The 15653-nt window shown below is 40.5% G+C and overlaps 1 protein-coding gene across 5 annotated transcripts in view; it reads right to left on the reverse strand.

The window, feature by feature from the left end:
• The window catches only part of klhdc8b (kelch domain containing 8B), a 160115-nt gene that overhangs the window by 8258 nt on the left and 136204 nt on the right, over positions 1 to 15653 (reverse strand). For 4 of the 5 annotated variants that reach the window (XM_079359071.1, XM_079359070.1, XM_079359072.1 and 1 more), the window contains one exon: positions 4197 to 4298. In XM_079359071.1, the coding sequence (XP_079215197.1) occupies positions 4197 to 4298 (102 nt within the window). Of the gene's footprint in view, positions 1 to 3995; positions 4299 to 15653 lie in introns of those variants that run through there. The other variant, XM_079359074.1, reaches the window with a different exon arrangement.

Raw genomic sequence — 15653 nt, forward strand, 5'->3', positions numbered from 1 at the left:
TTTCTCGTTTGATGTCTCTCTGCCTCAAACTGCCTTCCTTTCTTCTGCCTCTGTCCCCCCCTCCAATTCTGAACATCTGTTGTACTGCTCTTTGCCTCTTCTGTCGTTTTCCCACCTCGTTCAAACAGTTTGCTTCTTTATGCACACACAATGCATACACTACAGCACAGAAAGTACAGCAGTTTAAACCTGTTTTGCTTTTGGCCACACACCGGAACCAGAGAAGAAAGTATTGTTTAACAGATTAGCATCAATAGAGTACATCGAGTCGGTTTGAATCCGGCGTTCCACGTCAGCTGACACACAGCTGAGGCTTTAATGCAAGAACTTTCCAAGTGCTGCCGACTCAAACTCTCACACTTTCATTTCTCCTTCAATTTGTGTGTTTTAAAAGCAGAGAAGTAGAGAAGCCTCACCTGTGGAAAAACTATACAACTTACATCTAAAGAACGCAGTACAGAACCGCTCATGAATGTTATTAAGCGAGGTCACGTGTTGTTTTGCTGATGTTTCGTGTGCATGAACAAAAAACAGGCTTGGGCTAACTTCATCTAAAATTTCGCAAGTCCTTATAATAAAAAATATTATCATATATAAAATTCAAAACTGCCTAAAAACTACAGGAAGCAACTTGGGTTTTTGCCCAAGGACATCAAACATGCGGCTGCAGGAGCTGGGGATTTAACCCCCGACCTTTCGGTTGAAAGACGACTGACTCGATCTAAGCCAAAGCCGTCCATGTGAAATGTGTTCTACAGAATCAGTGAGATGCTACATTTGAAAAGTACAGCTTTTAACTATAGTGATTGTATTTTTATGTAAAATTATTTCTTAGCTTATCTTAACTATCCACTTATAACCCTTCATCCTAACCTGTAAAATATTTATATATTAGCACACACAGACAGTAGAACTGCATTCTGCATGCTCCTATTTCACAAGTCAAAAGGCATATTGTTGGAATTGTGCCATAAACAAGCTATGACTCACAAGCACAATATATCCACACGGATAAGATGGTGAGCCAGACTCGTTCAAAAAGACAGAAAATATATAACATAGTGGTCGACCTCTCCCTCTCTCTGCCAGCTTCATGTTGGCAATCACACAAGCACACATCCATTTCAACACATCCATTTCAGCCTTCTTTCTCACTTAATCCTCACTTCTCTCTTTTTTTCTGTTGCCTGTTGAAGTCCAACTGTTTCCCTCACCATAACAAGATTTGTGTTTTTCTCTCTGTCTCTGTATCACAAACCCGCAAACACAAAAACATTGACCAGATATCAGGCCACACTTCGGGCTGTTGAAGAAAAAATAAACGAAAAATAACCACTGACTGTTAGTCATACTGTTAGACACAGTATGAAGTGAGTTGCAGCATCTCGTAGTGGACTACAAAAACCCATCTACTCCTTGTCAAATATGTAAAGCAATATGAGGCATCAACCTACAGAGCAAGGTCAAAGAAAACAGGTGTCTAACAATTTATCCCCATTTTTGAAAAAAAGGTTTCTGGAATTTAGAGATGTTCCCTTTGAGTCTGCCTTCTCACTGTAAACAATAGGGCATTGAGCAAGAAAGCAAAATACACCCAAGCCCTTCCAGAGAGGGGCGTGGTCAGACACGGCTCATTTACATTTAAAGCTACAGACACAGAAACAGCCTGTTCTGAGCAGGGCTGAAATAGACGGGTTTATAGACATCAAATACAGGATCAGAGTGGATTGAGAACAAGAAGCTTCACACACGTTTGGGGAGCTCTGAAACATATTTACACTTAGACAATAGGAGTATAATATGTGACCTTTAAGGCATGCATCTGCAGTATTACAGCATAATTCCGCCTGCTTTTTTCGTCTTTTGTTTAGGCTGTTCATACAGTTAATTAATAATAAACATTTGCCAACTAACATGCACTACTGTCAGTTCTCAATGAATTAGGAAAACCTTGAGTGATGCAGCTGGAACTTGTTGATGCTTTTTTCCAGTTGAACCAAACTCATACAGAACCAGGAGCCCAAAACTGTTAACACCACCGAGTGCTGTTTTCGGCCAGCTGAATCAGATTGCACAGATTTATTATTTTGCGGTCAATAGCCCATATGCTGTGAGATTAGGTCAGTGCATTCACATATATTTTCTTTGGCGCTTACATGCACAAACAGTTTCAAAATGACACACTAATATTATTTATGGGAAGGAATATTGTTTTTGTTCACACATGTACAGGTTAAACTTTTGAATGTGACAGTTTTTTCCATGTTGAAAAGAATGAAAACATAACTTCTTCAGATTCATTATTGCTGTCAAATGTTTTGACAAACGGAATTATTTGTTTGAAACAAATAAGAAATGGAGCAGTCATTCCACTTCAAAGAGCCCATCAGACTGCAGAGAGACAGAGAGACACATGATGCAACCAGCCAGGAAATATGCACACTCATGCACATGTAGTGAATCAGTGAGCTTGGCACAATGATTGTGTGGGAATTGTTGTTAATGTTGTAATATATTTTTGGGCCTTGAATCAAATCCCGCTTTAAGTTGACTGTGATTCATTTAAAAGCACGACAGAGCCAAGTGTAAGCCCCCTTTGATTGTAGCGGGCAAAAACAGCTCATAGTCGAAGAAAAAGATGTGAAGTGGCAGAGTTTAGTAGCAGCACTGATGAGAGGCGTAGTGAAGGAACATATTAGTGAGGGAATAGGGGAGTCTCACTGTTAACGTTAATGAAAGATAGGACCCAACAAGGTGGTAGAATATTTTCATCATGACATGATTTGTGGAGGAAATTCAGAATTAAAAAAGCAGTGTGTAAGAAAACCACAGAAGGTACATTTCACAGAATAATGTACAGGTCAATTTCATTTTTTTTTCCATCATGAGCTTTATCTTTAACATATAGCTGAAATCCAGTGTATGTTTTGTATGATTGTCTCTCTGAGTCATCATCACTGTTTACAATGAGTCCGGCTGGCTGTGTTTTTGTGATGTTGGCGGGTTTACATAGAACGTAAATACAAAGCCTGCTCCCTGCTTAGGTGAATGTCAGGTAGGAGTTTTCGGATTATGGTCATTCTCTGATGCAATGGGAAGCTATGAGCTAACTAAAGCGTGCTAACATCAGCCTGCAAACACAACAATGCCTGCCACGGGCAATTGCAGCTGGAGCCAAAGGCAATTTTATCTGCTGCATGGGCTAATCTCTTCCGTGCAAACTGGAGGGGGGGGGGGGGGGGGGGTGGAGGTTTGTCGCTTGAACAGAGTGGAGGCTTTTAGTATGGTGGAGGTGTGGCCAAACAGCAGTTTGTTATGGTTTCATGCGCTTGATCAAAAAGTGGCACATAATATCAGTAAGACCACGGACGTAACTCACTATGCACTAAATGTCGACTGAAAGAAGGATGGACTCATTGGAAAAAAAACACTTGTTCACTGCAAGCTGCAAACACACTGACATCAACAGAACAAATGCAGTTTACGGCTGTGTAATAATTTCCATTTATACGACATGGCCTAAAGCTTGGCATGGTGTTTCATCTTCACTGTAGATGCAGGTTTGAGTGTACTGTAATGTGTAGCTCTGTGTGTGTGATTTTGCTGCTGCATGCAGAAGTACAGCAAAGAAAGTCAATATCTCATAAGAAGCATGTTACCAGGATCAACCGTGGCCCTCTGATTGATTTGTAACATCGCAGTCTCTCTTCACACTTTATTTACTTTAACAAATGTAGCTCAGTCAAGGGGAAAATTGAAAGTTAATGGGAAATTAACTCTGTATCTTGTGTATGTGTGTGAACATTTAAAATGTGTGTGCACGGTGTTTGATAAATAAGAGCGGCTGTGTTTTATCTGCTGTTAGCAATGATGGCTGCACTGACACCGGTTAGGAAGGCGTTTTTTCATGCGTTGAAGTCAACTGAGGCTAACGGCTTTACTCACAGTTTAACACTAAACAGGTTATTATTGGATGCTCTCAGAGAGGTGTAAATCCTGACAACTCCAGAAAAGTAGGACTAAAAGCACAGAGATGTGCCTTCAACCTTGAAGGATTGTCACATCTCAATAGGTGCTCTTTCTTTCACTGGTTCCTTTATTAATGTAGAAAAGCACAGCTCTGCATTTGACGGTCACAAAAGAAACTGTTCGACAAAGAAGAGAAAAATGGGCCGTCAAAGAATAGAAGTGCTGACCTAGACCTCCAGCTGCGATTACTCTTCCTCCCAGGCAGCCTGCCACAAAGTCGGCCCTCTTCTCCCTCATTCTGGAAGTCCGACTGGGTTTGATCCAAATACCTGCAAAAAGTTAGAAACACAATTTTGAGTTATTTGAGGAAAGCTTTTAATTTAGAGGTATTTGAAAGGACAAAGACACTTTGGAACTGCCAACATTATGTGGACTGAACGTGAGTATTTTCCACACTCTGGGTCAGTTTCTGTAAGCTGCAGCTAGATTCAGCTCCTGGTGTTGGGTTTTAAGATCTGGTTCCCTGTTTTGTTCACTCAGAGATTAACACTTCCTGTGGGCAGTTCAAGATTAACAACAGTTCACACTTGTTCCCGGTTTGTCCTTGGAATTGGCTTAGTTTAGCATAACAGCTTGAAACATGGTCGAACATCTATTTGCCAACACTATTGATAATCTCTGTCTATTTTTTAACTCTTTCATTTCATAATGCTAAGCTAGTCTAGCACACTTGGAATACAAAGAAAACAAATCTAACTACCATGTCGATTAGATCTGTACTTGACAGCACAACAAGTTCTGCCTGGGGCTCTCTCTCTCCTCGTCTTCTTCCTCTTTCTTCCCCTTCTCTGGCATGAAACCCACAATGCATCAGCAGATTAAATTTCTATATTTGAGACAGTGATACAAAGTGACACATCCCCTTTAAACTTCTCCACTGCAGAAAACACCGAGGGGGGAGATGAGCTGCTCGGATCAAGTCTATGCAAAAAACACATTCATGCACAAACACTGGAAATGTTAATTAATTCATAACAGGTTGAATTGACAATATTTAGCACGCCGCAGTTTGCTTTTTGATCCTTTGTTCTTTGAATTGCTGCAGTCGTGTTGCTTTAATTGAAGTTTTTAACCCATGGATAAAAAGTGACTGTGATCTCTCTGTTCAGTTCAAAAGGAAGCTTGCTCATCCTTGAAGGTCATGGGAAGGACTGAAAACCTCTCTCTCCAGTCGATATATGAGCAGTCTGTTCTTAAAGCACAGACTGCACATCTCACATTTAACACTCTGAGTATGAATGTTTACCATCTGGCAGACGATACAGAGTCTCTAAACTGAAATGTTTTAAAAAACCTTTTTTGACTCACCTCAATCAAAATTCTGAATAATGTTTATTTAATACTGTGTGGGTTGTGTAATAGCATCATGAAGTGTTCTCTTTTTCATCTTTTCCATTTGTGTTGCTCTATGCAGATCTTGTTCAATATGCGCTGTATGTTCTGCAATTGCTTGGTTTGCACTGGGAGGTGCTTTTCTGTTTACATGTTGAGTGTGGATTTTATTTATTTATTCTACTGCGGAAGCAGCTGAATGTTTGCAGCACTTGGAGTCCATGAGACAGTTCCTCAAGGGGGCACTGAGAAAAAAAAAATGCTTGGTGGAAACGGGGTCTAAGGCACCTAAGTAACACTTACTGTGTAAATGTATTCAGACATGCAAGTCAAAGACAAAATTCTGCATGCAAAAAGTGGACAATAAAGTATTTTCTATTTTAAGAAACTGTGTTAAAACACAGAAATCTGCTGACCTATACGGTTACATGCATGGGCTGAAGGGCTTGCCTCAGATTGTGGTAATATAGCTTCATCAAACCACTGATCCTCTCTTCAGCCCTCACTTATGGCCATGAGCAGCAAATACTCATGGTTGAACCCATGGCTTGGCTGTGTCACTCTCTCTGATAGAGTATAAAGTTAATCTGTTCCACCAGCACTCGGTCTCAAGATGCTTCTTCCACACGCTAAAAAATAGCAGTAGCAAGCATCCTGTCTGGACAACGTCAAAAAGCTCTTAAAGAAGGTGATGGAGAAAGTTTCTGGTGACTAAAGGGACATCCACTCAGTAATGGAAGATATTGGATTTGATCAGTGGATACATGGATAAGGGAACTAATGAGGTGACAAGACAAAAGCTCCACAATGCCTCACAGGTGCAGGCCATTAAATGGTCACCAGAGAGCAGTTATCTCACCTGACAGAAAAGAGTACTGAGAAAGTTTACTTCTCCTGCAGCATCCACAAGTCACCCAGCATGGGGAAAACACACTGCCAATTAAACTCTGCCAACCCTGTGCACCACAGAGTCTACAGGAGAAGTACCATTACTGGAGCAATTTACTAAAAAAAGAAAAGTAAAAGCTTTGAGAAGAAGTGCAAGTCTCAGAACTTTGTGTGTATGCATCGCTGATAATTTATTGTTATGAACTATTTCAAACTGCTGTGTCCAAGCCCAAGTATTAATACTTGCCACGCATCACTACCTAGGGGAATAAAAACAACCATTCATTTTGGTAAAAAAAAACACCAAAAAAAACACTGATATTCTCAGAACTGTAACTCAGCAAAAATAGAAAAAATAAAGGATAAGAAAACAAGCTCCCAGGAAACTGAAATAGTAAAACAAGTTAAGTTCAGAAACTATAAACTTTTTAGCAAATTTGATTTTTCTGCAGGCAAATGAAAGGCAGAAGAAGGGGAGAAAACAACAAACAAATATTGCAGAGCTCCCTTCATGCTCGCTGTGAGGAAGTAATAGCAGCTAAATGCTAATCTCTGAGCCACAGGAAGTTAAATTAGAGCCACCAGTCGCTCACTTATGGACTATTCTCAGTGCAACACATCAGCTATTTAGCTGTGGCAAATGGAAAGGCCAGATAAGATGGAAGCAAAAGCTGCTTTCATGTTTTTCTTGAAGTCGTCTGCAGATCAATTTAGCAGAAATCACCATGACACTGTTGTAGTCGTCTTCATCTCTGGATTTAGTTCAGCATCAATACTTTTTACCTTAATGATAGGTGTTTGATATTGTGTGGGTTTTTTTTTAATTTCATTATAGGTGTGTGCAGTATCAAACACGTCAGACAACACGTCTTGCTTGAGTACCCCAAACACAAATGTTCAATAAGTGCGTTCTGCGGTCTGCTATTTCTGTGCAACAGAACACTGCTCTGAAGAACGGCAGATTTATTGCAGCAGAATATATAAAAGGAAGAAAGGAAAGCTTAGAGAAAAGCCAACAGCCCAAATACAAAGTGAACGTGAAGACAAAGAAGTCAACTAAACTAACGTAGACACACTAACAGGTAAAGGTATCGGCTCTGACAGTGTCAGACTGACAGTGATGGAGCAGAAATCCAGAATCAAGTGCCGCAGAGATTCATGCAACCTATTCATCTTGTGTTTTAGCTTTTTACCTGAGTTACACTTCATTGGGGTTGTCTTGTGCAGCATCACTGGGGGCCTAAGCCAATCCCAGGTGAGAAGCTGGTTAGCCCATACAGTAGATCCAATGAAATGATACCAGTCAATCAAAGGGCTGACATCAGCATGAACACTTCACATGAAAACTTCTAGAACATTTCTGGAAAAAATCAGGACTGCCTGCTCACGTTTTCAAAATGTAAAGTCTCCCTTGTGGGACAGGAGTGGGGGCTCTGAGGTGGGCAATAATGTGCGAAGGATGCTGCGGCCATAATAAATGAGCCTGACGCTATAATGACAGATGCCTTTAAATCAATGCTGTGTTATTGGATTTATTCACAGTGCTAATGAAAGAGTGAAAAACATGGTCAGCAGAAACAAGTATTGAGCTGCTTCACAACATGCACAATGATTGCACCGGTCGCTCACGGGTTGCAAAGTATACATGCTATCATGTCTTCTTGCTCGCCCACAGTGAATATCTCTGACTTCTACCTGTTCCCTTCACACGTCAACTCACTAGTTAAGTTGGGGTGAAATCTTTTGCCGGATGTGTCACGGATGCAGCTCATCTGGAAATTTTTGAGAAGAAGTTTGGTGTACAGCAATCAAGACACCCATTCCTGCTTTCATAGGTCACTGTTACTGTGGACACAGTTACAACTTCCTGAAAAGAAATCAATAATGTTTTAAAATAAAATTCATTTCCAAATTCATTTTGTGTCTCAAGTTATTTGTTTGTTACGTAAAAAGCCTTGTAAGAAGGACATGGATGAACCTGTCAGGACGTCTTTGGCAATAACCTGCTTGTTGTTCATTACTCCCTGCTGATATTTCTGCTTATTCTGAAACTGCAGCCATACCTTCCACATAAGATTGAGAGTGCATGTGTGTGTAGCCAAACAACGTCCTGTCACAGATGTATTCTCACACATAACCTCTCACAAAGCTTGACAAGCAGAAAGCTACCAAGAGACAGAGTGAACCGTTCTCCCATACTGAAAAGAAAGCTCCCGTGCAGCATCTTTCACCGCTGCTCCGAATCTTTTCGAGGAAAAATGTTCCGCTGCTGAGGAGAAAACGCAACCACTTATCAGCACAAGTTATTAATACTGTTGCTTTAGCCACTTTAGAGGACAAGTAATGAGCAGGCAATACATTAACTGATCGTTCTTCTTGCTCCTGTTTCACAAACTTACTGGCATGGCTGCACACACACAGATACACACAGAACTGTGGCACACACTCTGTTAGTGGTTGCCTATGAGACCACCTGAGTTGAGTGACGTGTGGGGCAGATATGTGTCTGCTGGACTCAGCTGGAGGAGAGGGGAATGTGTTATTTAAAGCTCAGAATCAATCCTCTTCCTTCTCCTTTTTCTAACTCCCATACATCAGCAGCCCTTCACTCTGTACACATCACTGAGCTCAATCAGATGGACACACACACACACACACACACACACACACACACACACACACACACACACACACACACACACACACACACACACACACACACACACACACACACACACACACACACACACACACACACACACACACACACACACACACACACACACACACACACACACACACACACACACACACACACACACACACACACACACACACACACACACACACACACACACACACACACACACACACACACACACACACACACACACACACACACACACACACCCCAAAAGGTGTATAAGATAGTAACAGGAGCACACGCACATATTAATACATAAACGTTCTAAAAGATGCACATACATGGACAAAGGTAAAGCGGTAAAAATTTGAAACATTGATAAAAATGATGACCAAAATATTTGATTTCAACCTCTCATTTTAAAACTCTCACACTGTCTTGTACTCGAACACACACTCTAAAAAACACACACATGCACCTGCCCACTAGGGGAAATAGGATAAAACTCACTTTGCTGCTTTACTAAATGTCATCACAAGGAAGAAATAGGAACTTATTGACAAGGTAATGAGATGGTAATGATAGTAGGCCCTCCATGAGATCACATTCTGATATATTCACCAGAAAATATGCAGAGTTTTTCAGGCAGAAATGAAACAGATACTCTGCATGTCATCCCAACCCAAGAGCAGCTGGAGTTGCAAGGACGCAGCAATTCAATTCCTTTTGAACATTTTTGCATTTCTGGGGCTGCACAGTGGGGCAGGGGTTAGCACTGTTGACTCACAGCAAGGGGGTTCCTTGTTCCAATCCCTATCTGACAGGATCCTCTCTGTGTGGAGTTTGCATGTTCTCTCTGGGTTCTCTCAGGGTACTCTGAAAAATTGACTTGTTGTCTCTCTCTATATGTCAACTCTGTGATTGGCTGGTGATCAGTCCGGGGTGTACCCTGCTTCTCATCACCCTGAATGGGTAAAGGAGGATGGATAATGGATGGATGGTAAGCTGCATTTTTCAGTTGCACATAGTGTACTGTGTAAAATCTGCAGAGAGTATAGAATATATTACATCGTTGACATCATCATTGGGTTTGTGAGCCGCACTTCTGATCTGTCATCGTTGACAAGCTGCCCATGGCAGCATTTAACGACTTCCAGGAAAGATATTCTTTTCCGTGTGGGGTTTCTGTGAACATAAGGGAAGCAGTGCAGTGAAGGGACATCTTTGTTTATGTCTGAGAGACTGGTGACGTACATCCTCTACTGGATAGCTACACCTGAAGTAACTTATTATACCTTTTATATATTCCACACAGCACACAAGTCCCCCTCAGGGAAAGAGCAGAGCATGTGACTCCTCACTGAGCGTGTTTGCAGAGGGAAGAGAAACGATCATGAGATATCAGAGGTGTTGCTGATCCCTATGAGCGGTGTTACGTCGTCAGAGTTACATCAAGGTCTGCACTGTGTATCAATGTCATGTTGTTTCCTTATGTTTACATGCATCAACACCTGCTGGCTGACAAGGCTATTGATGGATCCACGCTGACCTTATAGCTTAATGCAGGTAGGATAAGAGACGTTTATGTAAAATAAAAAAAGAATACACACAGCTTAAGCAGAGGTAATTGCTGTAAAGAGACCCTCCCACCCTCCCATTTTTTATTTGATGTCATGCTGTACTGTCGGCAAAAATGTAATAAAAACATTTTGAAAAAAAAAAAAAGACAGACTACAACTGTGACATTAGTCATCCAGTTAGCAACAAACGAAGTGAAGCCAGACTGAAGGCTGATAAACAAGCTGCTGCTGGAATAATAACAGGCTTTCATGCAGGCCAACAAGGAGGGGAACAGGCAGTTAAACAGCATGACAAAGAAGGATTTGGATTGCTTCAAGTTACATGTAGTGTCAAAGGGAGTCAGATATATCAAAGTGTATAAGACAACATTTTAATGAAATCAAATCAAGTATTTCCAGATGGAAATGTCCAGTCAGACGGACTGGCATATGATTTTGTACCGACCTTTTATAATGTTATTCCCAGTATGAAATCTAATAATGTCCCCCCCCCCAACACATTCTGATGACTTTTGCTTAGATGGTGGATATTGCCATTAAATAAAAACTGATGTGATGATACTTTCCATTGTAAATCACTGAAATGGGTTCTACTGTATTTTACTGAAATATGTTACGATCAAGGACTTCCATACTGAACCTCGGCATAATGTTTCTCACACAATATACACAGTTGGCGTAATCCGAAGGATGGAGATGATCTTGCTGTGTCAGTGACTTACAAGGAGAAAAGTGAGAGAGGGGTAGGGATATATAAGTTTGACTTCTCCCTGCTCCTTTTCTCACACAGCCACTTTTGTTTTCTTATTTTGTTTGAAATATGTTAAATATGTTTTAACTATAGTTTATTGTCTTTTTCACATCACATATCATGCAGCAGATGCAGAATTTACAGCAATCTATATCAGGGTAAAGGAGATGTTTCTAACATACTTGCATACAGCAGACCACTGTAAAAAGCCTTCTAATCTCTCTTTTTGTAGCCATTTCTTTCCTCAATTTACCAAGTTTTCAGACGGTTCTGCAGGTGAAACGTATTTGAACCCTTTTATACTTCAAAAAAAAAAAAAAAAAAAATCTGGCTCTGGAGTGTTTATCTCACTCCTCTCTGAAACTGGACGTGCATCCCTGACAGACGAAAAATCACATCCACTCAAAGAGCCACACACATGTACACACACATCCATAAACACTCAACAAATATACAGCTTGGGACAAATACTGCAATGCAGGTTTGACTAATAGCACTCTACTATCGATTACAAGGATCAATGCCCTAATCCGCATGTCTTATGAGGATTAAGGGGATGTGAAAAAGCAATTGCGGGAAAAAGAAACCCTACGAGAGGACTTACACAACTTCCTGTGAGTGCAGAGATAAGAATGTGCATTCAGAAGTAAGTCTCTCAACACTATGGTTGGAAGGACTATCTCAGCTGAATGAGGATCTAGTGAAGGGGGAAAGGTAATACCCAGCTCATTTTAGGAGATGATCCTGGACAAAGTGATTATTGCCGCACAGTCTTATCCATCAGGGCTTAAGGGGGCACTCAAGACTGAACTGTTGGGGGAAGGAGATATAGCTGCAGGTTACTACTACGTTTGCTAATGAGTTTCCCTCGCCTCTCAGTAAGCTCGTTAATATTCATGTTTATCTGGTAGACCTACAGGTTGATTTGAGTTTTAATCAGTTTCACTGTCATTGCTGTATCCTGCACCTTGTTATTTCCTGGACAGACTGAGGATTGATAATTCCTCTCCACTCTAGGATAATACAGGAAATGACCTTCCAGAGTGTAAACAAGAACAGATCAATCAACCAGTCAGCTGCTGGACAGAATATAAAGAGCTACCTTCTCAGAGAAGAGTCCAAACGGATACACTCATCAACAACGCCTACATGACGATGAAGAGCACTTGAAATGCTGCATTGATTCAAATGAATAATGGTTGATTCTAAAGACCTCCCTGCATCACTTCATAAGTGTTAACTACGTATGACCAAACGGTAATTCTTTTTTAATGGACGAGAGGAGATATCATATTGGTAAATAATAAACCTAAAAGAGGACAGGGGTGAAGGGTCTATCCTTAGTATCACATGTAGTTGACTTAATATTCAAAAAAGTAAAACTGAAGATATGTGTGTGAAATTTCTGAATTTAGATTTCCCTGTTGGGTAGATATTCAATGAAATATAACGAACCAAAAACATTTGCCGACTGATTTGTGTTGGTCTGTTGGTACATTAGATTGATTGTGGACCCTGTAAAACAAGCACATCCCTCAGCAGTTCAAGGCTGATTCAGTCAGCTGAAGTCTGGAAATTAGCAGACACTGTGCTGGGTTTAGATTCAAACGTTGCCATCAGTCGAACAAAAAACTCCCTCACATTATCTGAGTTACTTCTCCCAGCCCCCTCATAGTGTGAGATCTGAGTGAGGTTATTTGAATATGAAGTAGGGTATAATCAAAAGGTGTTACATGTGGGAGTGGGAGGGTGGCGGGGACATTTATTCCCTTATACTACTTTGGACGATATGCATGTGACCAGTGCAATCTTGATTATGCTTTCTGATGGCCAGTGTGTTCGCCACTCTTTTGTTGATATTGTGATTCTATTGAAATATAAGTTTATATAAAGGCAAATACTCTCAGCAAAAGCACTGCACAGTGGACTCTGCTGCATTGTCCACCACTTCCTTGCTGTTCTTTCTCTATCATGTCTTGCCTCAGGAGGACCCACGCCTCCCCCCCATCTGACAAGCAGGAATAGACTCCCACTTTGAGGTACATCGAGATCAGGAGGATTTCAGGGGCAGTCCTGGTTTTAAGATGGAGTTTCCATGGAGACACAGTGACATGACAACACAGAATATTAATATTAGAGATGAAGAAAAAGAGCTGGATTCCAAAAATATGGGGTTCACAGAAGTATCTGAAAAATGCTTCTCTGAATTCATTTGGAACAAAACTGTTATTTTGAGCATTATTATTAATTTTTTTTCATTTGATATCACAAGAGAGAAACGAAAAGGGAACATTTTTGAATACCAATGCACTATGCGATTCGTGAAAACCAGGCAGAGTCAAAGTCCATCAGTGTCAGAAACATGCTTGCCTCCCATTCACTGTAATATCTTGACTATCACCTATATTTATAGGACTGTGAAAGAGATCTAAAGAGCGAAGGCAAAACATTTTGGATGGAAACATTTTCTCAAGATTGCACCACTTCGAAATAAGAAAGGGGTAAAGGTGCAAAAGAAATTCAATATCCAAACATCACATCTCTTGATAGGGAAGCAACAAGAAGAGCAGCGGGGAGAGTGTAAACATGACAGGGATGATTCAGAGGGAGAAAAAACAAGCTAGTGATTCGAAAGGTCTGACAGCAGCTGACGGCTTTTGAGTCATCATTCAACACCTTTACAGTCTTTTCTCTCACCCCCCGGCGAGGAAGAGTATCACTCGTGTGCAGACTGGAAATATAATGTAGATTGTGCTCTAATAAAAAGAGACAGAATCAGTGAGAGGCTGAACAAATCTATTTGATAGCCCAGGCAATTGTAGGATAAGCTTTTGCACTGGCAGAATAACAAATGTGAAGACGACAGCTGATAACAAGGGCTGTAATTAAAATTTATGTAAATGTTTTGTTTTCTGTACAATACAGTCTTTTGTCTTCATTTTCCTCTTTTTAATCGTATGTCTTCACAGTCCTTCTAATCATTCTGTTACTGAAAGTCAATCGCGAATCGGTTCACTGTAGCTCTGTGTTTCTCCCACCTGTCTCTCCTTTTTCTTTAATTTATTCCCTCACAACTGGAATCAACAGAAAGGACACAAGAATCTTGATAAAGCTGAACATCGTTAAATTACTGTGTGAAACACATCCCACAGTCGAGACCAGAGTTCATTTCCATTAGCCTCCTAACGTGTGATTGTGTGTTCGCCTGTGTGAGTACACACTGACACGAGATGTACCGTTCCATGTATGAGTCAGAAACAGCTGTGCAAAACTGTGTGCCTTTTTTTTCTGGGAATTTAAAAGGTCAGTTTTATCACTTTATAAAACCTAGTTTCACAAGTAGTTCCAGAGCAGGCAGCTGTTTTTTTTTTTTTTTTCAAATATTCATCTTCAAGAATTTTGCTGAAACCCAGAAGGGGGGAAGAGATGCTTCTTCTTTTTTGTCCTGCAGAAAAGGACAAATGAACGCTGTCCATAGAGTAACTCTAATAAATACACATCAATATGTGGGATATTTTTTTTCTAAAAAAGATTCCTTTCCAGAATATCTCGCACATGATTAACGACTATTAAATAAAAGGACTTGTGCACAGATAACATGAAAACATTTCTCATAATATGGGATACCCCAGGGCTCTGTCCATGGCTCTGTGCATTAGCAATTAAAAAATTAAGGAAGTTAAAGTGTGGAAGTTCTCCCTCTCTGCAGATGATACTCTGATTTATTTCAGAGGTCTTGGTATCACAAGTCTAGTTGACTATCATAAAACAGGTAAGGTTTAATAAGCTGCTTAACTGAAATTTAAATTGAAGATGCTCTTTATTTACCCTGCTCAACAAAGTCAGATCGAGTAACATAAACTCAGACTTTTCTGATTTGCTAGCAGATGTTTCAAAGGTTTGATGAACTGAATGGCAATGCAGGGCCATCAGAGCTTTGCATCATAGCACTGACACAAAGTGGAGGTCAATGAGTGAGATAGTAGAGCTCAAAGCGTTGTGGCAAAATCATAAAAATAGATTGTAACAAATCAGCTGGAGCAAGAGTGAGTGCATATTGTGGAAGAAATGAAATCAGCACGGGGGGAAATCAACAAAAAGGTGAATACTTGCAGTCATCACCTGTCTTCAAATAGTTTCATTCAGAATTCAACACATGCTTAAAAATCAGGCTGGTGTAATAGTCAGCTGAGGAAAAGACAACAGAAGCTATTTAAAAAGAGTATCTCTGGCCAAGACATCAAATGTCACTTTTAAACTTTAATACTGTTGGTGCCATTTGACCAGCTACATTCTCAAAGGTAAAACATACCTTGGTGGACATGGACAAAGGTTAGCTGTGGGTCAGTGTTAGTTAAAGAGCCTGGCAGGCCTTGATGCAAAAGTGTCAGAATTGTCAAAGCTCAAACTTCTCCACATATGTTGCATT

Source organism: Symphodus melops, assembly GCF_947650265.1.
Source record: "Symphodus melops genome assembly, chromosome: 13".
Lineage (NCBI taxonomy): Eukaryota > Metazoa > Chordata > Actinopteri > Labriformes > Labridae > Symphodus > Symphodus melops.